Consider the following 24,553-nt stretch of genomic DNA (forward strand, 5'->3'; position numbering starts at 1 on the left):
GAAAATGGGAATATAAACGAACGGTATAAATTTAGAGGAACATTCACCATTCAGTCAATTTATCAACAAAAAAATCCCATCCATGATCCACTTCCAGTCAACACGTCGGCATTGACTTGAGTCAAGGCAATTGACCTACGTCAATACTTAAAAGAGAGGCAATTAATTTACATTTCGAAGAAGTTTCTGGGCTGGTTCCAGGAAAGTGAGTTTTTTACATCGTTCCATATATGAAAGTGAGTAGAAGGAACTGGATATGTACACGTCGTGTGTATTATATATATGATAAACATGAGTGTCTAAGCTAGACGAAGAAAGAACAAACGATATTGATTTTGTAAACATTGGGTGAAGAGGTCGTCTAGAGAGGTGAGTACGTATATACATGGATTTGAGTGGAGTTAAGGCGCTGCGCAATTTCAAAACCATTCATCTGGTTAGTCTGACCATTTATATATTTCAATTCAGTCTCAATCTTTTGGAAAATATTCACGACTGCTGGTTAACTTTCTTCATCAGGAGACCTTTTTCGAAAAGAGAATACATATACATTTGAAGTAGTTCTTCTATGTTGTTTGTTTCGATCTTTCCAAACATATTTTTTCTTTTGTGTTTACATTCCCCTGAGAGAAGATTTTTTTTAAACTCATGTTCTTTAGAAAATCAAACAATTTGTTTTAAAAAAAATTTAAACAATTTGTTTGCGTGCATAAAATCCTATAATTAACAAAATGCAAACACAAAACAAAAATATTGTTTCTCTTTGCGATTAACTATGTTTACAATTAACAAAATTGCTTGCAAAAAGTATTTAGATAAAGTTGAAAAAGTGCACATTTATAATAAGGTATAGGCAAACGTAAGCACAAAAAAACAGTCAAAACATACAAACCTACAAGATATCACCAAGTATAATGATAACAATATTCACCTTCCATCAGTTGGCCTATGTCATAAATATAAACTTCGAAAATAATCATGTGATTTGATTTGAAATTCATCAACGAATCATATACAATATTATTGACATAGTTTTAAGAGCGATCATATCTAACCATTGTGTGTGGGGTTACTCAACTACTTTGTGAGCATCAAATAGGGATAATAAATAATTTAGAGAATTCCATAATGACGTCAACAGGTTGAATTTTGAAATTTCACAGTTTGATAAAGGTGGAACTTTCACATTGTAAATCATGGCTTGATTTTGAGATATATAGTACGTTCATAGGTAAAGGATACATGGGATAGATTCTAATATCTTGTGTTGGACCGGAAATGGATGATAGGTGAGACATGCACAAGGAATCCACAATGTAGGAATAGAGAAAGGAGAACTGGAATCTTACAAGCTGTTAGATGCCTGTCTCTCTCCAATGGGTATCCAACAGGTGCGAATGAGACAAACTGAGATGTCCTCCTGGCTCCTGTATATAAATATGAGATTATTAGTATTAGTAGTATTTTAAAAGAATCTTTCATGAGAAAATAGAAAATAGAAAATAGAAAATAGAAAATAGAAGTTTAGCAAAAAAAAATAGAAAATAGAAAAAAGTGTGAAATTCTTGTTTGAAAATATACTATTTTGAGATTTTTTGACATTTATCAAAATTTCAGTGGTTAATTTAATACCAATATTAAACTTTGGTTAAAAAGTTATTAGATTCCTTATCAATTTTAATGTTCTGAAAAAAATTCGATATAATTTTGTAGGTTTCTGAGCGAAGGAAAGAAATCATTAAATCAGGATTACTAAACACTGTTCAGTTAGTGATTACCTCTCCATTGCGCAGGTACTTCTATACTCACCTACTACACTTTTTTTTAATTTGGACAGGAAACTTTAGGTAGAGCTTACAAAACTTAGATTTTAGTTAAAAATTTGGTAAACCATAGACAGTAAATATTAGTGAAATACATGACGTGCAGGTCTAAGATCGGATAAGGTATATCTAACATTTACACTTGTCAACATGATTAATTATTTATCCATTTGGCAGTTTAAATTCTTAGATGCTGGTTCACTAATAGTTTTATTTTAAATCAACTAAAATTGCCTGTATTCTATAAAAGATTTATCTGTTTTTATTTAATTGATTAAGTAACTATAGTCCCCTTTTTGTCAAGATAAGAAGCTATAAGCCAATAATCCATCATATTGATATTTTATTGCGTATAAAATATAACTTTAAAAAAAATTAAACATGAAAGATATTCGTTTACTTTTTCAATGAAACGAGAAGAAATTAATTTATGTTATAAGAAAACTGTGGATTGTGTGCACAAAAAGAAAAAAGAAAACTGTGGATTGATCCGTGAAACTGCATCATAAAACATGGCGGGTTAACGTTGGTGTCTCTATCACCGTGGTTCTTTGGTGAGCCGACCGGTCAACGACCGCAAAAATCTATTATCCCACGACAAAATCGGTTAAAAGGATAGATTAGGATTCTTTAATACCCTGATAGCAACGCTGTTGATACAATTTCAGGGCAATGCAAACTTCAGTTGGAATATTTAGGGGACAAGAAGATATGAATCAATTCGATATCTTTCCAAAAGTTAACAACTCCCCTCCAATCGTAGCACTTGAGATTTGTAGAGAACGCATGGTAATATTAATTCTTATAACCAGGAAATATGAATTTACTTTTCTTTTTAAAATACGATATAATGGAACAATGCTACATAATTCATCCTATGAATTTGAGCACTCATATTTTCATGGAGAAGAATCAATTGAACTTCCTTAACATATCTCTCTCGTTAAGAGATCAAAGCTTCGTTATTAATAGAAACGATCAATTTATAATGAATGATTGCCACATATGTTCCAGTAAGTAATCAAAATGAATAACTATGCACTCTGATCCATTGTTTGATATCCGCAGGGATTATATCCGTGTGATAAAAGAGAAAGTATAGGTACCTATCGCACTTGTTTCTCAGAAATCGACTTTACGATGGTAGTTATACTCTCACCGACTTTCTAGAAATTCAAAATGATCTTCTTTTCATTTTCAAATTTTAAGATTTTTTTTTCATTTAATCATAGATAGAGAGTGATGAAGATGCTCTATGGGCAGAGGAGAGGGAAAATATGAAAGATGTTTCTGCTAGAGGCCTTCACTTTCTCAAATGGTAACCACCATAACTCTCTTTCCTTTAGACTTTCTCATTTGCCTTTCTGTTAAAGCACAAAACTAGTTGACATGAAACAAAACATAAAAGTAACATTAAACTAAACAAAAAACTGTCATTAGTTGTAACTAGTATCCATTTTCATATATCAAAATTTATTAACTCCACAGAGTCGTTCTGCTTAAAAATAACAAGTCGACATAAGATTCAAAATCTAGATACAATTCCGTGGAGTTGGGTTTTACATTTCTATAAACACACATAATAATTGCAAATACAAATTGTAAAATCTGGTTATATATATCTATGTATTTCCCAACATTATTGTAACAGTAATAATTTATTTTCAAAAAATGTAGGTTATGGGAGAGGCCGGAGAAAGATATTGCAGTTGTTAGCCATGGGATTTTTTTGCAACAAACACTTCGTGCGCTGCATGAAATAGTTGGCACACCTGTTGAAGATAATCACCTTAAAAGGTAATTATACTTACTCCCACTCTCATGTTTATTTATGTGCTCTAACGTGTGATTAAAATCACGGAGCTAGCTAAGTTACCGTACGTGCATAAGATATTTTCTGAATTGATTTCATTGATATATTTTCTTTTGTTTAGGTTTGCCAATTGTGAGCTACGGTCAATTCGGCTCGATAAGAGGTAACTAAAGTTAAGACTTTAAGAAAGGAGGTTTGAAGTATAAATAGCATTTCTAAATATTGTTCATAATTTTTAAATGCAGTGACATGGAAGCATATACATTAACGACGTACAATTGTTGAAAATACGTTACTCCACCTTCAACCTCCCTTCACACGTTTGAATAGAATGCATGCATGTGAATTGTGTGTGTTTACTTTTGCATGCCATATATATGCACCTAACGCTTGAATTGGACCCAGTAAAATGCATAACGTAGCTAATAAAAAAAGCCACCGCCGATCAGGCCACCACTAACCTAGCCATGCGTGTGAAATTCTTTTTCTTTTGTTATTTTTTTTGTTAGTTCGGTTTTCACTAATAAAGGTTTACTTTCTGTGAATCATCTCTCTTAATTTTTTTGTCGTAATTTCTTTTAATTGTTATTTTAACAAACAAGGTCTGTTTGATGCCCTTTTCTCATTGCTAGGAGCGCTACATTACCTCAATAGGGGCAATCTTATGTTGCAAGGAGCTTTCCCTTTGTTAGGTTAGGTAGTATTATAGCTGATGAGAGAAGATGATCATCTTTTTGTTTTGTTGTAGTTCTTTTGAACCAGCTGGAATCTGTTTTTTTTGGAATCCCTGTATGGGATTGGTGTTGTAAGTTTGTGTAAAATGTTTGAACCCTGTTTGTTTTGTTTAATAAAATATATTTCGAGGAAAGAAAAACAAGGTCTGTCTGAGTTTGTGGTTGTGTTGGTTTTATTATTAAAATACTTACCAAGCATCTACCACGTGAATGAGATGGTGCTCTTCAGTGCGTGCACTTCAGTGCGAACAAAGGAGCGTGTCGTGTTAATCGTGTCTGTGGTTATCAATTTGGACTGACGCTAAATAAGTAGTAGTTCATTAAATCTAAAAGTTTGGTTCAACCAATACTCTATAATTATTCATTAATTAATAAATTAAGCCTCCTCTCTCATCTCTCTCTCTCTCTCTCTCTCAAATAAAATCGGAGGTTAAAAAGATCGGTGCTTGAATCATCATCGGGTGGTTCTGAAATCCACTCTAGTCGTCGTCGTCGTCGTCATCGTCATCTGATCTCTTATTTCGTTCCGCTTGAGGATGGCCTCTGAGACTACAGGAGAAATCAGCATCGTATGCAACCACTGGTATGTAATTTTATTGATTTTTCTTCTAATTTTGATCCGATTTCATTTCGGTGAAATGAATTTGTGTAATTCGTAAAGGAAAAGTCAATGAAAAATTGGTGGCGGTGATTGATTGCAAGCTAATAACATTTTTGTGTGGGAAGGAATGAAGAGCTGCTTGATAAGCTTAGGTCTGTATCGGTGTGATTTAGTGATAATAACTAGGGATGATTCGATGGATGAATTGTGCTATTATGATATGATTTAACAAACCGTTTTGCCACAAAAAAGACAAAAAAAAAGAGTTGATTTTTCTTTGGTCATCTACTTAGGCCATCTCCAACCCCACTCCATATTTTACTCCATAATTGAGAAATAGAGTTGGAAATGGAGTGGGAAATGAAGTAATGAACAAAAAATAAAAGCATTACTCCATGCTTTTATTTTTTGGTCATCACTCCATTTTTGATGTTTTTAATTCCATTATGTTCTGTAATAAAAACCGTTTGAGTGAGTCTTGTTTATTTGGTTATCTACTTAGAAAGAGGCCTCTGTGTGCTTTGGTTTAGTCATTGTAGCGTTTTGTACTGACGACAATCCTAATGTTTTCAGTGACAGAGACATTCCAGCTCCAAATATTGATCTGCATCGTGTACACTGCGCCCGGAATCTTGAAAAATGTAAGATTTGTGGTGATATGGTTCCTAAAAAGCATGCTCAGGACCACTTCTCCAACACACATGCTCCGGTACACATTTTATTTTCTATTTCTTACCAGTCTTCAAATTTGTATTGTCTTTGATCTAAGGAACTTTTCTTAGTCGTCATAGCCAATGAGAACTCAAGACTTTGTACAGTTTGATATCGAGACATGTTGATCAAAATGATTCTTTTTTTTTTTATAGTTTCGTATGGTAGTTATAAGTATCTGCATATTGGTTTTAGATGCTGCTAAATTTTCGAAATGACCTACTTTCTCTTATGACATTGAGAAGGTACTATTAGGATATAAACATATCTATCTTTGTATAGTTTTACTGTATTTACTGCACACTATATAAACAACTCTTGTACAGTCATTTTACGGTTAATGGTATCAGAGCAAAGCAAACTTCCGCTCATCTCTTCATGAGTCTCTCTCGATCTCAGCTCGTTCGTCATCTCTTTTTCTCGCTCCTTGAATTTCTCGTTCGATCGATTGATACGATCATCTTCGTCGTTCTCGTTGCGACCTTGATTTCGTTTTCTTCCGATGGCGGCGACTCTTCGACCGCAATCTTCTTCCGATCTCTATGAGAATCCGTTCTATCTTCATCACAACGATCATGCTGGACTTGTTCTTGTTACCGATCGTCTTTCCAGTGGTGCCGATTTTCATTCTTGGAGGCGTTCTGTACGTCTTGCGCTCAACGTCCGCAACAAACTAGGGTTCATCAATGGTACGATTTCGAAACCTCTCGAATCGGATCCTACGTATGGATCTTGGTCTCGCTGTAACGATATGGTTGCGACTTGGTTACTTAACTCTGTTAGTAAACCGATTAGCGCTAGCTTGCTTTACATGTCCACTGCGGCTGAAATCTGGAATAGCTTGTTGAATCGATTCAAACAGGATGATCTTGCTAGGATCTTTGAGATAGAACAGCGTCTTTGTTTAGTGAATCAAGGTACTCGTGATGTCAGTACCTATTACACTGAGCTGGTTACTCTTTGGGAGACTTATATGAACTTTGTGGAGCTTCCCGTTTGTACTTGTGGGAAGTGTGAGTGTGATGCTGCTAAGAACTGGAAGATCATGATGGATCGTAGTCGTGTTATGAAGTTTCTAATGGGGCTTAATGAAGCGTATGAAGCAACAAAGCGTCAGGTTCTTATGATCAAACCTCTCCCTGCTATTGAAGAAGTCTTCAACATGGTCTGTCAAGATGAACGTCAACGTATCCTAAAGCCGGTCACTACTGAGAATGTGGCATTTCAAGCTTCTGGTGTTGCTCCTGATCACTTTGCTGCTTATAGCAACTACAAGCCTCGCCCTCGTCCTGTTTGTACTCATTGTGGTGCAATGGGTCATGTGGTTAACAAGTGTTTCAAGTTGCATGGTTATCCTCCTGGTTATGAAGGCTATAAAGGCAATCAATCAGGCTCTAAACCACCGTATACTCCTAAGACTGGAAATTCTTCTCAGCGTCCTTCAGGACACCAGTCTTCTAATCCAAACTATAACAAGGAGAATGCTATTGCTCATGTTGTCAATGATGCTCTTGTTACTCCTAATATGCCTACTGGCTCTACTACAGCGACTCCTGCTCGTTCTAGTCTGGATTTGAGTTCTTTCTCAACTGAGCAAGTTCAGAGTCTAATCTCTCAGCTTCATGCCCATGCCAATGTCAACGGGTCTTCAGCTTCTCATTCCTCTCCTTCCATCACTGAACACGGCATAATGGCTTTCAAAGCGACTGCAGGTACCATCTCATTCCCTTCTTCCAACCTTAATCTTTCCAAACACAAACTCACCTACCAAAATCATTGTCTTTCTTCTCTTTCACATATGATTCCCTCTGACTCTTGGATAGTAGATAGTGGCGCAACTAGTCATGTTTGCTCCAGTCTGTCTATGTTTACTGAGTTTACAACAGTTGAAAATTTGACAGTTACTTTACCAAATGGTATCACGGTTCCAATCATGCATATAGGCATTGTTAAGCTTTCTTCTAAACTGTCATTGCATCATGTTTTACATATTCCTTCATTTCATTTCAATCTTATCAGTGTTAGTTCTATGCTTGCTCATAGTCACTGTTCTGCTCACTTCTTTCCTGATTATTGTATAATTCAGGACCTTTCTCTGGGCTCGATGATTGGGAAGTGTAGCGTCTTTCAAAACCTTTATGTTTTCACGCAAGCTGATTTGTGTTCTTCTTCGTCTCTGTCCTTCTGTGGATCCTTGGTTGCTGATGGAAATCTATGGCATCATCGCCTTGGACACCCGTCTTTAGCCAAGTTACAGAGCATGTCTTCGTCTCTTTCTTTATCAAAAATCGACTCTTCATCTCATTGTCCTGTTTGTCCGCTTGCAAAACAGCGTCGTCTTTCGTATGTTTCTAATAATAACATTTGTTCAAATGCTTTTGATCTTGTTCACTTGGATATTTGGGGTCCGTTTTCTACTGAAACAATTGAAGGTTACCGTTATTTTTTAACAATTGTTGATGATGCAACTCGAGTTACTTGGATTTACTTGTTAAAAACAAAAGGTTCTGTTAAAACCATCTTTCCATCGTTTCTTCAACTTGTTAAAACACAATATGATTGTACTGTCAAAGCAATAAGGTCTGATAATGCTCCTGAGTTAAAGTTTCCTGATATTGTTGCTAAGACTGGTATGTTTCACTATTTCTCTTGTGTTGATACTCCCCAGCAAAACTCCGTTGTAGAACGTAAGCATCAACACCTGTTGAATGTTGCTAGAGCTCTGTTTTTCCAATCAAATGTTCCTCTTTCTCTTTGGGGTGACTGTGTTCAAACTGCTGTTCATCTGATAAATCGCATTCCGTCCCCTTTGCTTGGTAACGTTTCCCCTTATGAGAAATTGCTTAAGAAATCTCCTGATTTAGCTTCATTACGTGTATTTGGTTGTTTGTGTTACGTTTCTACCTATCCAAAGTTTCGAACAAAGTTTACTCCGCGTGCAAAACCCTCTGTTTTTATTGGTTATCCATCTGGTTACAAAGGTTACAAAGTGCTGGATCTTGAAACAAATGTTATTTCTGTAACTCGAAACTTGGTTTTTCATGAAACAGTGTTCCCATTTAAAGATACTTCTTTGTTTCCGGTTTCTACTGATGACTTGTTTCCTAATACAATTCTTCCTTTACCGGTTTTTGACTCGTTTGTTGATAATGATTCTTCTTCTCGACCTGCATCTATTCATACATCATCTAATCCTGCTAATGCATCGTCTGCATCTGCTAGTACATCCTCTGTTATTCCTGCATCATCTACATCTGCTAATGCATCGTCTGCATCTGCTCCTACATCCTCTGCTGTTCATGCATCATCTTCATCACATCCCCAGACAACTGTCAATGATTCTTCTGTTCTAGACTTGGTAAATGTAAACAGACCCAGGCGACAGACGAAAGTTCCAAGCTACTTATCTGAGTATCATTGTTCTTTTATCTCTCAAATTCCTAAACCTCTAAACACCACAAATCTTTACCCTATTTCTTCTGTTCTTGCCTACACTGGTTTCAGTGCTACTTACCAAAATTTCATTTTATCAATTACCACTGAGATGGAACCAAGATCTTTTGCGGAAGCCATTAAGTCTGATGTTTGGAACGCTTCCATGAATGAGGAGTTTGTTGCTCTTGAAGACAAGGGTACTTGGTCTCTTACTTCTCTGCCTCCCGGGAAACACGCCATTGGTTGCAAATGGGTGTATAAACTGAAGTATAATGCGGATGGCACACTTGATCGACGTAAATCTCGTCTGGTAGCCAAGGGCTATACACAGCAAGAGGGTATCGATTACATCGATACGTTTTCTCCAGTTGCAAAGATGCCTTCTGTCAAATTTATGCTTGCTCTTGCTGCTCGTCATGGCTGGACTTTGTCTCAGCTTGATGTTTCAAATGCCTTCTTGCACGGCGATCTGGATGAAGAGATATATATGGTGCTTCCTCTTGGATATACTCCTCCTCCTGGCACTGTGTTACCTCCAAATCCAGTTCTGCGTCTTCACAAGTCTCTTTATGGCTTGAAACAGGCTTCACGCCAATGGTATCATCGTCTATCGTCTGTTCTTATTGCTGATGGCTACATTCAATCTCATTCAGACAACACACTTTTCGTCAAGATGGTGGGTTCGTCTTTCATCGCGTTGCTTGTGTATGTGGATGATATTGCTATCGCTAGCAATGATGATGCAGCAGTGGCCTTTGTTAAGAAGCTTTTACGGACGGTGTTTACAATCAAAGACCTTGGTCCTCTGAAGTATTTTCTCGGTCTTGAGATTGCTAGGAACAAGACTGGCATCTCTGTTTGTCAACGCAAATATGCGCTTGGTATCTTGCAAGACACGGGACTTCTTGCTTGTAAACCTAGTGCTGTTCCGATGGATCCGACTGTAACTTTGAGTTCGGAAACTGGCGTCCCTTTACCATCTGCAACACCTTACCGAGAACTCATTGGTCGACTTCTTTATCTCACAATCACTCGTCCTGACATCACCTTTGCCGTTCATAAGCTCAGTCAGTTTCTTGCTGCACCGACTGATCTTCATCTTCAGGCTGCTTATCGTATTGTGAGATACTTGAAGTCTAATCCTGGTCAAGGTGTCTTCTACTCTGTTTCTACCGATTTGTGCCTCAATGCTTTCGCCGATGCTGACTGGAGTAACTGTCCTGATTCACGTCGCTCAGTCTCTGGTTATTGCATCTATTTGGGTACTAGTTTGGTTCATTGGAAGGCTAAGAAACAGAGAGTGGTTAGTCGCAGTAGTGCAGAAGCTGAGTATCGCTCGATGGCTGATACTACGTGTGAGTTGCTGTGGTTTGATCAGCTTCTTCGTGCTTTCCACATCACACCTTCTGCTCCTGCAAAGCTCTATTGTGACAGTAAATCTGCGCTCCATATCGCCTCCAATCCTGTCTTCCATGAGAGGACGAAACATGTTGAAAATGATTGCCATGTGGTGCGTGATCGATTGAAGAGTGGGTTCTTGCGGACTTTTCACGTTGGCACTCAGAATCAACATGCTGACATCTTCACTAAGCCGTTAGCTTCAGCTCTATTTCATCACCTCCTGTCGAAGATGTCTATATCAAGCCTCTATCTTCCTCCTTCACCTTCAAAGACCTCCAATGGAGTTCTTCCTCCTCCACCGGATCCAGATTGAGGCTTGAGGGGGGCGTATTAGGATATAAACATATCTATCTTTGTATAGTTTTACTGTATTTACTGCACACTATATAAACAACTCTTGTACAGTCATTTTACGGTTAATGGGAAAATAACAGATTTTCACTTCTCTGTTTCTCTCTCATTCTTGCTTAGCTCCATAGTCGTGATAGGTACCATGCTCGATGTGCAAAGAAACCATAGACCGTGAGGTTTTTAATAGTCATACAGAAGAAATCTGCCCCAAGAGGATGGTAACTTGTGAGTTCTGCGAGTTTCCATTGCCTGCAGTTGATCTTCCTGAGCATCAGGTATTCACTTTTAGCAGCTTTTCACCTCTTTTCTCTCCAATGAAGGGGCGTATCTGATGATTCCCTCGGTTTTTTATCAACTCAGGAAGTATGTGGCAACCGCACGGAACTCTGTTATCAATGCAACAGCTATGTTAGATTGCGTGAAACATATAACCATGAAACCAAATGCCCTGGTTCTGTGCTCAACAATGTTGAATCTTCCAGGTACATTTTCTGAACTCTGATTCACACGGCTTGATCCTTTAGTTAAAAACTCATGTCGTGGCATGGATTCTGATGTGTAGAAGGGTTCCGAGAGCAGCAGAAGGAGATGGAAACGGGAGGAGGAGAAGAGGTGGCAACGGTGTATCTAACAAAAGGCTTTTCTTCACTATAGCTATAACGGGTATAGCTGTGTTATTAGGATCGCTGTTCTTCCAGAGGAAGCCTGAGGGTGGGAGCTAAGCACAGAGACATATATAGCTCGTGTGTAGTTCTGTAAAGTTGCTCAAACTCCCTTCGAGACAGATTCGAAGGAAGGAGTTTTATACATTTTAAAATACTTACTGAGACAGAGATGTTCTTTCTTCGCTAAGGATTTGTTTAAAGCTGATCACCATGAGACTTTCTTTTACATTTGGTTTTCAATAAAAGAGTTTTCAGGAACAAACATGAACTCGAAGGAAGACTTTTTTTTCTTCGGTAATCCGGTCCAGGCCGGTCTGGAGAAATTGAACCGAAACTATAATTGAATTTTGATTTTGTTGCTTAGATTCCGATAAAACCGGAACTCATACACTGACTCGAGCGTTATAACGAAACGCTCAGACAAACGCTGACGCAACTGAAACAAAAGACATAATACATGCGCTTTGATCAAACACTAGTAGCAGTCTCTCTGTAGATCGGTACACCGTACACGTACACTGGTGAGCGATTAGGCTTCGGTTAGTGATCGCTTGAGTGATGAAGAAACTGGCTGATCGGCTCTTGCATCGTTTCACCAACCATGAAACCGCTTCAAACGCCGACCACCACTGTATTGCTCCCTCTGTTTTAACCTCGCTTAAAAAGAACGGTTTTGACTCTGTTCAACGAAATTGCGACAGAAAAGTTTGTATTTTTAGCAGCCCAGATATAGTAACAAGTCTATTTTGTTGTCTGCTTTCTCGTCTTTTTGTCTCTTTACTTAGTTCATAATGACATTCAAAACAGTTTTGTCCTTCTCCTTCATCAAACTAGATTCGTTTCTTTGTAGAAAGGTTTCCCCTTTAGTGGGTATGCGTATGAATTAAGAAAGTCAGAGACTTTAAACGCTCAGAGAGTTAGAATTTTATTGTTTTAAAAAAGGACAGTTATAAAGATCCTATATCTATGGCCGCTACAAAAGCCTTATTTTAGACAAAACACTTTATTCTTTGATCATCTCATGTTGCTGCCTTCTTCTTTGTAAAAAGGAATGGCTCATGTTCTTGTAATTAGTTCTTTTTTTTTACAAGCCAAGAAAGCGTTGAGATTTTTGTTCTTACACTAATACTGGGCTCAACAGGGACAGGTGAAGGGACGAGTAGTCTTAGACATAGACAGGATCGAAGGATGCCTCTTCAAGGTGTCCGGCTTCATATCAGTGACCATTATGTAATGCAACTTTCTCACAGTCTGTTTATGTTTCCTTATATCTTTCTTTCGTCAAATGTGTATAAACTGAAGACATACATATGTTTCAGGTTGTGATGGATAATGGAATCCTTCAAGTTACGCTTTCGAAACCAGGTGGTATCATCACCGGGATAAAGTATAATGGTGTTGACAATGTGCTCGAAGTTCGTAACAAGGAGACCAATAGAGGGTATGTATGTATGTATGACTCATGTTTTGATAGTTTATACTGGGTTTGCTGTTTTCTTCGATGGAGAGGTCAAGTTTATCTGAATGTATAGGTACTGGGATCTGCACTGGAATGAACCTGGAGGCAAGGGAATATTTGATGTGTATGCCCTCTATGAATTTACATTTAACATTCTTTAGCATCAAGTAGCCTCTCTTTTTCTACCGGGGCCTTAATATGAAAACGTTACAAGTATCTAATGTGCGTTGGTGGATCGTTTGATTGTGTTTAACTATTTATACAGCATCAGTGGAGAGACTTTCAGGGTGATAGTCGAGACTGAAGAACAGGTTGAGATCTCATTTCTAAGAACATGGAATCCATCCCTTGAGGGAAAGTACATTCCCCTGAATATCGATAAAAGGTCTCTATCATTGCATTATGTATTTTCCCTTTTGACGAGAAACATAAGTAGAGAAAAGACATTATTTGACATGATGTTCTTGACTTTCAGGTTTATAATGCTCCGTGGCTCTTCTGGAGTTTACTCATACGGCATTTATGAACACCTTAAAGAGTGGCCTGGGTTCGAACTTGGGGAAACAAGAATCGCCTTCAAGCTCAGAAAAGACAAGTAATGTTTTCCCCATTTTTTTCTTATGTAAATTCTAGTCGCCTTGAGATCCATGTTTGTGCACTAAGAAAAAAGCTCAAATGGTAGTGCTGCACGTCCAAGCAGAAGGATATAGTCATTTGTCTTATATGCGTTTAATAGTTAGTTGTTTGACATATCATATTTAAATTTTAACTTCGTTGGTGATTGTTTTATACAGATTCCATTACATGGCGGTGGCAGACGACAGAAAAAGGATAATGCCATTTCCAGATGATCTATGCAAAGAAAGATGCCAAACTCTAGATTACCAGGAAGCTTCACTGCTCACTGCTCCTTGTGATCCACACCTACAAGGCGAAGTATGAGTTCTTTAACATTGTTTCAATCATTTACAAGTTTTTTTTTTTTTAACACCGTAATCATTTACAAGTTAGAAGTACTTTTTATGTATATTATCTCTCCAGTTGTTTGAACTGTTTAGTTTCCTTTCTACTAAAACATGAGTCCGTATCCTGTGAATTTATGCTAGTTTTGTGACATCATTTTTCTTTTCTCTTACAGGTAGATGACAAGTACCAATACTCATGTGAGAATAAGGATCTGAGAGTACATGGATGGATATCTTTCGATCCGCCAGTAGGATTCTGGCAAATTACGCCCAGTAATGAGTTCCGATCAGGTGGACCACTCAAACAAAACCTTACCTCACATGTTGGCCCAACCACCCTTGCTGTAAGTGTCCCTGTGACCAGTGTGGTGACTGTTTCAAAGTTGTAGTCAGAATTAGCACAATCGTGACGATGGTTTACATTGTGATTGTGAATAAATCAGGTGTTTCACAGTACACACTATGCGGGGAAAACAATGATGCCTCGCTTTGAATGTGGTGAGCATTGGAAGAAAGTCTATGGCCCTGTTTTCATTTACTTAAACTCCACAGCTATTAGAGATGATTCACTCTTCTTGTGGGATGTTGCTAAGATAAAGGTATGAGGGAAGCAACTCAGAATCTCATTTCCAAGCGTTGTTGAATACAAAAAAAAAATAGATTTGTTAAGCGAAGGATTCACTTAAATGAGTCAATGTGCAGATGATGGCTGAGGTTGAAAGTTGGCCTTATAGCTTTGTGTCATCTGAGGACTATCCAAAGTCTGAAGAACGTGGCACGGCCCATGGTAGATTACTTGTCTGTGATAGGTATTATGGATTCTCTCTCTTCTTTTTTTTGTTCTGCACCTTCCTTTATTTTGCATTGCTTCTTATTTCTTTCTTACTGGGTTTCCACTTAATCGCTTGTTCTGTAGGTTCATAAGCAATGATTTAATTTCAGCAGTAGGTGCTTTTGTGGGTTTGGCTCCACCTGGTGATGCTGGTTCTTGGCAAATAGAATGCAAGGTGATCTTCTTCCCTGCAACCAGCAGAAAAAGAGTTCTGTTCAAGACCTTTTAGATTCTCTAACTTTTGATGTCTTACCAGGGATACCAATTTTGGGCGATAGCAGACCAGGCTGGCTACTTTTCGATAGAAAATGTGCGGCCTGGCGAGTACAATCTCTATGCATGGGTTCCTGGCTTCATTGGAGATTATCACAACAACACTATTGTTACTGTGACTTCAGGTAACTTAGTTCTATCAAAATATTATAGTCTCCTATATATCAGTCAATTCTTGATGTTCATAACGGCACAGGGTGCAAGATTGAAATGGGTGATATCGTCTATGAACCTCCAAGAGATGGACCTACCTTATGGGAAATAGGCATCCCTGACAGAAAAGCTTCTGAGTTTTTTTATCCCAGATCCTGATCCCACACTTGTGAACAGAGTTTTAGTCCATCCTCAAGACAGGTTTAACGAGCTACACTTTCGTGAACATTACTGCTTGAATGTGCAATTTAGCCAAACTAAGCACCACTTTGGTTTTGAATTGATTTTACCAGGTTCAGGCAATATGGTTTGTGGAAGAGATACACAGATTTGTATCCAAATGATGACCTTGTTTACACTATTGGTGTAAGCGATTATCGCAGAGACTGGTTCTTTGCTCATGTACCTAGGAAGAAAGGAGATGTGCATGAAGGAACAACTTGGCAGATTAGGTTTAAACTCGAAAACATTGATCAAAAGGCGAATTACAAACTGCGTGTTGCCGTAGCATCTGCAACCTTAGCGGAGTTGCAGGTAAGAATTGAAATTTCGTATGTCTACTGAGATAAACAAGTTGTTTATTAAGATTTGTTATATCTGCAGGTGAGAGTCAATGATGCTGAAGCAACACGTCCTCTGTTCACAACTGGACTTATAGGGAGAGACAACTCGATTGCAAGGCACGGAATCCACGGGGTGTACATGCTGTACACGGTGAACATACCGGGAAACAGGTTTGTGCAAGGTGATAACACAATATTCCTGAAACAGCCAAGATGCAATGGTCCCTTTCAAGGGATTATGTACGACTACATTCGTCTTGAAGGCGCTCCTTAACAGTATAATAAGATAGTATGTGTAAATCGAAATGCATTTGAATATATATAAGTAAGACCAAATGATAGTGGTAACAACAGTTTCATATTTGATATGCAAACTCCAAAAACCAAAATTCTGACAATCAAAACTGAACCTAAGACATAACAAAATGGAAAGGAACCAGTAAAATCTTCTCTTGACATTATTTTGAACTACTTACTGCTACATTTCCCTGCAACTTGCTCTGCCGAGCTTCTCTTCATGAGTCCCTTGTTACAAAGCTCATTGAGCAGCTCCAGAGCTTCCTTTGCCATACCTTCATAAGCTATGCCTTCTATCAGAATAGTGTACGATGTTTCAGTCGGTTTAACCCCTCTGTTGATCATATAAACCAAGAAGTCGATGGCACGGTCCGTCTGCCTCGTCTTGCAGAGCCCCAGCATCACAGAGTTGAAGGTGACTGCGTTTGGCCTAACACCCATCCGCTCAAACTCATGGAAAAACTTAATAGCCTCGTCCACTTTCCCTTCCCTGCTCAAACCTCCAACAAGAGAGGAGTATGTGATAGTGTCAGGCTTCAGATCTTTCGCACGCATCTCATCCAGCAGTTTTATCGCCTTCCCTGTCTTCCCTGCTTTCGCAAGCCCATCAATAACAGTATTATAAGTGATCAGCACAGGCGAACACCCCTTGCTACTAAGCTGGTTAAGTATCTCAACCGCATCTTCAACTTTCCCGTCTTTGCACAAAGCCGTCAGCATAGTGTTGTAAGTCACAATATCCGGGTAACAACCACGAGAGACCATCCTCTCCAAATACTCTACCGCTCTCTCCATCTTCTTCTCCTTGCAGAACCCGTGGAGCAACGGGTTGTAACTCAAGGAGTTCGGCTGGCATCCATGCTTAGGCATCTTCTCCAAAACATCAATCGCCCTGCCAAGCAAACCTTTCCTGCACAAGAAGTTGATCAAGATGTTGAAAGTGACAACGCTCGGCGAAAAGCCTTTACGCAGCATATCAGCAAGAAGCTTCTCAGCATCCATCCACCTCCCGGTACTACACATACTCCTCAGTATAATGTTATGCGTAATCACATTCGGCTGACAACCGTAGTAAGACGGCATGTCGTTCAAGAACTTAATTGCTTCATCCAACCTCCCTTCTTTACATATCCCATTCACCAAAACATTATAAGTCACAACATCAGGCGCACACCCTTTATCCCTCATCTCATCCAAAAGCTTCATCGCCTCCTCAACACCGCTCTCTTTGCAAGTAGCTTCTATCAGTATAGTGTAAGTAATCACATCAGGGTAACAATCTCTCTTCAGCTGCCTATCGAGAACCTCCATGGCTTGCTTGAGCTTCCCACCATCGCAAAGAGAACGCAAGATCGTGTTGTAAGTGACGACATCAGGAGAAACACTCATCCTATCGAGAAGAGACAAGGCGCTGTTAATCTCCCCTGCTTTGCAGTATCCGCTGATCATCACGTTGTAAGTTATCACGTCGGGAACGGCGCCGGAGCCTTCGAGAATCTCCAAGACCTTGGCGGCTCTCTTCGTCTTCCCCATCCTGCAGAAGCCGCGGATCAGGGTCGTGCAAGGGATGATGTCGGGGACGTTCCCGTGGTAAACCATGTTCTCGAGGAACTTGAAACCTTCCTCTAGCTCCCCGGTTCTGACCAGCTGACGCAAATGGTTGTTGCTCTCCACATCTTCCAAGGCGAGAGATGAATTAGCAGAGCTGTAGTGACCGTTACCGTTGTTGCTAACCCCAGAGGAGGGTAAAGTTTCGAACTTTTGAGCTCTGCCGTTGAGACCAGAAGCCGCCGCGAAGGTGAGAACAAGTCGGTTCCTTTTTCGTGACCCGAGAGAGACTCTAGAGTTGACGTTACGAGAGGTGCGGCCTAGGACATCAAGCTTACTACTGTACTCGCGATGAGATTGTTGTTTAATCAAGTAAAGACCTTCTTGTACACTGCTTGTGGACACCATCAAATCCATGGAGATAGAGCGATATAACAAAGTTCAGAACATAGATAAAAGAAGTAGCTTTAGCCCTCTCTGAGATAAGGTTTTGGGACAGAGAGAACGGGGAAGAAGGAGGAGGAACAGAGGAGGCGGGTTTGGTTGAAGCGAAAGTGAGTGAAACTGAAAGGATATGGCGATGCTCTGTTTTTTGGACTTTTGTGAGCTTGGGCCTAATAGATTTGGGCTTGGGCTTTTTAACTCTTGAAGAAGGGAGAGACTAGTCAATGTCCGGTTAGTGAAGGTTGACCTTTATAAGGGGCAAGGAGAAAGTTTACCTAACCTAACGAAGCAAACAAATATGGTATTGTTTTTAGAAGAGACGTAAGTGAAAGCTTTGAGAGACACACCACGAATGTCACCTTATTGATCATTGCGGCTCTTTTAAGCATTTTGTCGAAAATTAACCAAACTGTTTTGACGGCAAAGTCAAGAGATCCTTTCCACTACAACCCATTTGCTTTATCTCACGTTTAAGGCAACATAAGTTTTTAAATCTGATCCATATCTATGTATATATATATGTACAGATACGTATAGAAAAGAATGTACATGTACTTTTAGCGTAAGACCAAACCGGAGAAAAGACATTTTGACAATGTCGTCTGTTAAACTCAAGTTACAAGATAAGGGCAATCATGTTGGTTTGCTTTAACTCTTCTCATGATCTGTATTATATGACAAGACTGAAACATTTTGATGAAAGTTTCTAATTTTTGGTGTATTAATGGCTCTCTCAGGTGGTGATGGATAATGGCACTGCACGTGTTACATTATCGAAGCCTGATGGAATTGTTACAGGTATCGAGTATAATGGCATTGATAACTTGCTCGAGGTTCTTAATGACGAATCCAACAGAGGGTAATGTGATATAAAATATGATCCTTGTTCGTTTAAAGTATATGTTATTTGCATGCTTCTACCTGTTTTCTCATTTTGATATAAAGGTTATAAATTATTTAGGTATTGGGACCTTGTTTGGGGTGGACCAGGAACCGCTGGTACATTTGATGTGTAAGTCTTCTTCATAAGCTTACAAAATTGAAGTTCTGAGATGTTCAAAGCAACCGTTGCTTAATTAGTGACTACTATTTTTCTTTTTGTAACAGAATTAAAGGAACGAAGTTTGAGGTAATAATGGAAACCGAAGAACAGATTGAGATTTCTTTCACAAGAAAATGGGATCCATCACAAGAAGGCAAAGCTGTCCCTTTGAACATTGACAAAAGGTCCTTACTATCTTTGACATGCATGCATGAACTTCATATTATACTTTTTTCAGATTATGACCTGAAGAGATTTTCGAAAATAGATTTGTTATGCTTAGTGGGTCGTCAGGATTCTACACTTATGCCATCTACGAGCACTTGAAAGAATGGCCTGCTTTCTCAATAGCTGAAACTCGAATTGCCTTCAAGCTCAGAAAGGAGAAGTAAACTACAAGGAATCACTCCTTCACTTCCTAAACATCTTTCACCGTTTAATTTTTCATTAATATTAGCTGAGATTGTAGGTTTCATTACATGGCAATAACTGATGATAGGCAGAGATTCATGCCATTGCCTGATGACCGGTTACCGGATAGAGGCCAAGCTCTGGCTTACCCTGAAGCTGTTCTACTTGTTAACCCTGTTGAGCCTCAATTTAAAGGAGAGGTAAAGTACTAATTGAGAGAGAGGTTAACTTCTTTCTTGTACTAATTATACTGGTACTTCTTTGGGGTCTTAGGTTGATGATAAGTACCAATATTCATGCGAAAACAAAGACATTACTGTTCATGGGTGGATATGCACGGAGCAACCATCAGTCGGTTTCTGGCTCATAACTCCTAGCCATGAGTACCGAACCGGTGGACCCCAAAAACAGAACTTGACATCTCACGTTGGACCCACTTCTCTTGCTGTAAGAACAAAATCTTTCTTCTCTAACATTTTTTCTCTGAAGTCTTTATAAATGTAGAATAACCTGAAGTGGGATCCTTCAGGTGTTTATGAGTGCACACTATACAGGGGAAGATTTAGTGCCAAAGTTCAGTGAAGGAGAGGCATGGAAGAAGGTGTTTGGACCGGTCTTTGTCTATTTAAACTCCTCTACTGATGATGATAATGACCCTCTTTGGCTCTGGCAAGATGCTAAATCTCAGGTTCGTCTTTGTATCTTGTTATATATATACATAGGTAGAGGAACAAGTTTAATATCATCTCTCTATTTCGAATTATTGATAAATTTGTATTTCTTAGATGAATGTGGAAGTGGAAAGCTGGCCTTACAGTTTTCCAGCTTCTGATGATTATGTGAAAGCTGAGCAACGTGGTAATGTTGTTGGCAGACTTCTCGTTCAAGATAGGTAAACAAACTACAACAGAGAGCCACATTGTGTTTTCTTGGACTTGCATTTGCTTTTTTACCTATAAAAATATACATTCTTATTTAAAGCAAGACAAGACAAGACAAGTACATGTATCTAATTAATCATCTACAAGATATAATTTTTTAAAAAATGTTCTGAAGGTATGTAGATAAAGATTTCATGGCAGCAAATAGAGGTTATGTTGGTTTGGCTCTGCCTGGAGCTGCTGGTTCATGGCAAAGAGAATGCAAGGTGAACTTTAAGTTTTAAGGTTTAGTATTTGACTTAGATTAGCCCCATTACCCATCGTATAAGAAAAAGTAATATAAATATTTAAATCTAAAATATAGTTTTATGCACATGTAATTTAATCCTTGCAGGATTATCAATTTTGGACAAGAACAGATGAAGAAGGATTCTTTTACATAAATGGAGTACGACCAGGACAATACAATCTCTATGCATGGATTCCTGGTTTTATTGGCGACTATAAATACGAAGACATTATCACCATCACTCCAGGTCCTCTCTTCTTCTTGCTTTCTATAAACTCCCCAAAACATTTGTTAATTTGTTATAATTAAACCCAATATATATTGCTGTAATTAGCACAATTCATTATGCGCAGGTTGTTACATGTATATGGAAGATCTTGTATATCAGCCTCCAAGAAATGGAGCAACCTTGTGGGAGATTGGCTTTCCTGATCGATCAGCCGCAGAGTTTTATGCTCCTGATCCGAATCCAAAATATGTCAACAAACTTTATCAAAATCACCCTGACAGGTTTTTTTACACACATACAAATTTTATTACATTTTCTAGGCTATTCAAATCTAACAATTAATAAAGTTTGTAGCTATATTTTCTACCTGCAGTATTCTCTCTTTGATTACTAATTTGTAATATCTCGCAGGTTCCGACAATATGGATTATGGGAAAGATACGCAGAACTATACCCCGATAAAGACTTGGTATATGTAGTTGGCTCTAGCGACTATAGGAAAGACTGGTTTTATGCTCAAGTCACTAGGTATCTTCCCCATCATCTCCACTCCGTCATCTATTATTTCTTGAATTTATGCTCTTCTCTAAGCACATTGTTACGTTTTATTTTTGTAGAAAAAAGGATAACAAAACATATCAAGGAACAACATGGCAAATCAAATTCGAGCTCAAAAACATTGATAAGGATCACACATATACTTTACGAGTAGCCATCGCATCAGCTACTTTTGCCGAACTCCAAGTACGTGTAAATGATGCGAACGCAAGCCCGTTGTTCACGAGCGGGTTGATTGGCAGAGACAACTCGATAGCAAGACATGGAATACACGGATTGTACTGGTTGTTCAACGTGGAAGTGGCTGGTTCTAAGCTTGTAGAAGGCGAGAATACATTGTTTCTTACGCAGTCAAGGTCTATAAGTCCTTTCCAAGGGATTATGTATGATTACATCCGATTCGAAGCTCCCAGCTAATAAAATTTCATGCAAGATTCTTCAGAAAATTTAAGCAATTTGATTCAAAAATGTTTGTTGATTGATTCGATCCTTTTTTTACTATGAGTTTGAATTTTTTTTTCTTTTTGAAGACAATGAGTTTGAATTTCTTATTTTTCTAATTTCAATAATTCTTGTTCTCTATGATGATAAACACGGCTTGGGTGTTTATAACAATATTGGTTTTGCTTAGAGTGTTTTTGAGATTGTTTTAAGAAACTCGCTAATTCACATGACATGGATGAGGCTCATATACAAGTTTTTTTTTTTGAATTATAAAGAGGTATCCTGACCTCACATAAGTGGTCCAGACTATTTACATGTTGCCACGTGTCGGTTCTCTGTTTCTGGCGATGCCGAAATGTTAATTCTCCAGTCATATACAAGTTTGTTGACAAGAATGTAAATCTTAAAATTTGATTTTCTTCTATAAAACCTTTGGAGACCAAATCAACCCCATTTGGAACTATATCTTTTAGTTTTATGACATTCTCACATATAATGGGCAACAGTGAAGATGGTTGTTCACACAAGATATGAGAAGGAAAAAAACACAGCAAATTACGATCTAAATAGTCCAGAAACTAAATCGTTACGGTACGTACGTACAATTATTTTTATATTGTTATCCCTTTTTTCATTTTCATGATCTTTTTCTTTGAGAAAGTTTCCATTCACATGATGAGAAAGAGTATATCTAAAGGTTGCAATTCGTTTTTTTTTTTGGTTGTATGATACAAAGCTATGTTAAATTTGTGTGGCTATTTTAAGTTTTTCCTCTCACTGATTCACATTGAATTTTTAGATGTGTTCAATGTTCATATACTTTATCAGAAAAATGGAATTATTGTACATGCACTATGTATGTTCTTGCATAAGAAAAAAAGATGATACCATGTGGCATTTTTTTCATAAAATCATGATTATTTGCGAATCAAATGTTTGTAAGTCACTTTTCTGAAAACCAGCTTAGGTGGTTGTCTTGATAGAACTGCTAAAAAAGAAGATGGTAACAGTCTGGGCAATATACATCAGCATATGATGATACGAATACTATCCACTTTTTATGTTTACATGTCTGTTCTTTATAGTGGGATTTACCAACATTTAAACCGCTTTTAAAAACAAACTCTTACATCCATTTTAGACTAGTATCTATAGACTACATATTGGTTGTTGGAAAAAAAAAAGACTACATATTGGTTGTGTCGTATCTTAAATGGAAAATAGAAATAGTTTTAGCCATAAAATTTGGTCAAAATAACATAATGATCACGACTTTGTGTCCTCTTTGGTCAAAAATTATTTCTTTTAAATCCATTTACGAAACTAATAACAGTGACATAAGTGGAACAATATCTTTATTTTCATTGATTAGTAAATGTATTTGACTATTTTGTAATTCGATCTTGTATATCTAATAACTGAGAACAAGATAAGGAGGAATATCTCAAATATATTAAAAAATCTGATGCTCATATTTAAATCAGAAGGCTAAATCTGATTTTCCAGTTAATATTTTCTTAGGATAGTTACAATATATAAATGCCTTTGAACAATCATATTTTCTCATCCATTTATTTTGATTATTTTTAGGCAATGTATCTATATATTTATATTTATTGAAAAGGAAGACTTTTTTTTTGAAACACTTAAAAAAACTATTTAATGGGTTTATACCATTGATTTAGTATTAACTAAATTACCTTACTACCTTTTTGTAATTTGTAATTTTCTCTGCTAGCCTCATCTCAATGTTGTGATTAAATAGAATCTTGTTTCCTCGTTGTATTGTCAATGATCCAGACTCACAGATCAACTATTGATTGGTTAGTGACGTTATAGTTCGTTTTTGGTATATATATGATGAGAGATGGTGTTACAAAAAAAAAGATATGATAGAGAGATGTAGTTGAGGAAAGGTTTGTTGGTATTATTCATCAATTTGATTTTTTTTCTCATTGGAAAAAGACATTTCTGTTAAACATGATAATATATAAAAGAACAAATCCGTGAAAAGTTTTTGGTGAAGCATTTTGGCAAACAACCTGTTAAAAGTCCTTGCATATATCTTGTATATTGTAGTATGTGTTTTGCATATGATATATCGATTGTACATGGATGTGCCTTCCCTAACTCCAAATCAACCACCCAAGTAGCCGCATAACAACATTTTTGCTTCAAGCGTCAGCATCCTTTATATTCCTTCTATTGTTCGTGTGCATTATATACATCTTTAAAATACATTGGCTTTTATATGGGCATCACATCGCATACGGTACGTATTCAAGGTAATAAGAAATCCAAAGCTAGTTGTATATATTTGTCTTTAACCGCATGTTTTAAACTATATAGAGTTCTTGTATATAAGTTTCTTTGAAATAAATAATCGTACAAATAATGGATAATCAAAAAGTGGTGTCACCGTCAAGAAGCCGAACCACTTTCTAGTGAATTGGATGTCATGATATGATTAGGTTTGTAGTTTCCTTAGAAATCAACCGAGTAGGTTAAGTATTGTTGGGGAAAAGAAAATACAAGAAGGATTACTGGGAGTGGTTACCTTTTACGAATCTAGCACAGGTTCAGTGATCACTACTAATGTATATATATTCATCATATTATATACAATTTTCA

At 37.7% G+C, this 24,553-nt stretch overlaps 3 protein-coding genes and 1 pseudogene across 6 annotated transcripts; 3 read left to right on the top strand and 1 right to left on the bottom strand.

Annotated features, from left to right (window-relative positions):
* Positions 1-261: 261 nt before the first annotated feature.
* LOC130494520 (phosphoglycerate mutase-like protein) lies at positions 262-11,796 on the top strand. Of its 4 annotated transcripts, none has more exons than XM_057006056.1 (10): positions 262-436; positions 1,290-1,391; positions 1,714-1,793; positions 2,492-2,612; positions 2,892-2,966; positions 3,062-3,141; positions 3,501-3,620; positions 3,758-3,799; positions 3,882-4,953; positions 5,032-5,139. In XM_057006056.1, the coding sequence occupies exons 1-9, from the start codon at positions 386-388 to the stop codon at positions 3,919-3,921; spliced, it is 711 nt and encodes a 236-aa protein (XP_056862036.1). In that variant the 5' UTR covers positions 262-385; the 3' UTR covers positions 3,922-4,953; positions 5,032-5,139. The 4 variants fall into 4 exon arrangements, with proteins under 4 accessions (XP_056862036.1, XP_056862032.1, XP_056862049.1 ...); XM_057006052.1 differs by having other exon boundaries at positions 263-436; positions 3,056-3,141; positions 5,032-5,138; XM_057006069.1 differs by lacking the exons at positions 262-436; positions 1,290-1,391; positions 1,714-1,793; ... (4 more) ...; positions 3,758-3,799; positions 5,032-5,139 and adding exons at positions 5,545-5,680; positions 11,007-11,144; positions 11,230-11,351; positions 11,435-11,796 and having other exon boundaries at positions 4,552-4,953.
* Positions 11,797-11,936: 140 nt separating this feature from the next.
* On the top strand, positions 11,937-16,145 carry LOC108837717 (probable rhamnogalacturonate lyase B; annotated as a pseudogene).
* Positions 16,076-18,190, bottom strand: LOC108808918 (pentatricopeptide repeat-containing protein At1g09900). Its single transcript, XM_018581025.2, has one exon. It carries the CDS (start codon positions 18,039-18,041, stop codon positions 16,248-16,250), a length of 1,794 nt encoding a protein of 597 aa, XP_018436527.1. The 5' UTR covers positions 18,042-18,190; the 3' UTR covers positions 16,076-16,247.
* A 384-nt stretch (positions 18,191-18,574) lies between these two features.
* LOC108841963 (probable rhamnogalacturonate lyase B) lies at positions 18,575-21,916 on the top strand. The gene is made up of 14 exons (XM_018614755.2): positions 18,575-18,705; positions 18,806-18,927; positions 19,030-19,080; positions 19,176-19,295; positions 19,379-19,498; positions 19,580-19,721; positions 19,795-19,968; positions 20,051-20,209; positions 20,307-20,413; positions 20,578-20,668; positions 20,797-20,938; positions 21,045-21,201; positions 21,332-21,448; positions 21,538-21,916. Exons 1-14 carry the CDS (start codon positions 18,664-18,666, stop codon positions 21,893-21,895), a joined length of 1,902 nt encoding a protein of 633 aa, XP_018470257.1. The 5' UTR covers positions 18,575-18,663; the 3' UTR covers positions 21,896-21,916.
* Positions 21,917-24,553: the final 2,637 nt, after the last annotated feature.

The sequence above is a fragment of the Raphanus sativus genome, chromosome 1, assembly GCF_000801105.2.
Source record: "Raphanus sativus cultivar WK10039 chromosome 1, ASM80110v3, whole genome shotgun sequence".
In the NCBI taxonomy this organism is placed as follows: domain Eukaryota; kingdom Viridiplantae; phylum Streptophyta; class Magnoliopsida; order Brassicales; family Brassicaceae; genus Raphanus; species Raphanus sativus.

Coding starts and splice junctions, on each gene's coding strand:
- LOC108841963 (XM_018614755.2), top strand. CDS start 18,664: ATGTCGTCTGTTAAACTCAAGTTACAAGATAAGGGCAATCAT. Junction 18,706..18,805: donor TACAAGATAAGGGCAATCAT/GTTGGTTTGCTT, acceptor TGGCTCTCTCAG/GTGGTGATGGATAATGGCAC. Junction 19,722..19,794: donor AGCCTCAATTTAAAGGAGAG/GTAAAGTACTAA, acceptor TTGGGGTCTTAG/GTTGATGATAAGTACCAATA.
- LOC130494520 (XM_057006052.1), top strand. CDS start 386: ATGGATTTGAGTGGAGTTAAGGCGCTGCGCAATTTCAAAACCATTCAT. Junction 1,392..1,713: donor CTCCAATGGGTATCCAACAG/GTGCGAATGAGA, acceptor ATAATTTTGTAG/GTTTCTGAGCGAAGGAAAGA. Junction 3,800..3,881: donor TCAATTCGGCTCGATAAGAG/GTAACTAAAGTT, acceptor TTTTAAATGCAG/TGACATGGAAGCATATACAT.
- LOC108808918 (XM_018581025.2), bottom strand. CDS start 18,041: ATGGATTTGATGGTGTCCACAAGCAGTGTACAAGAAGGTCTTTACTTG.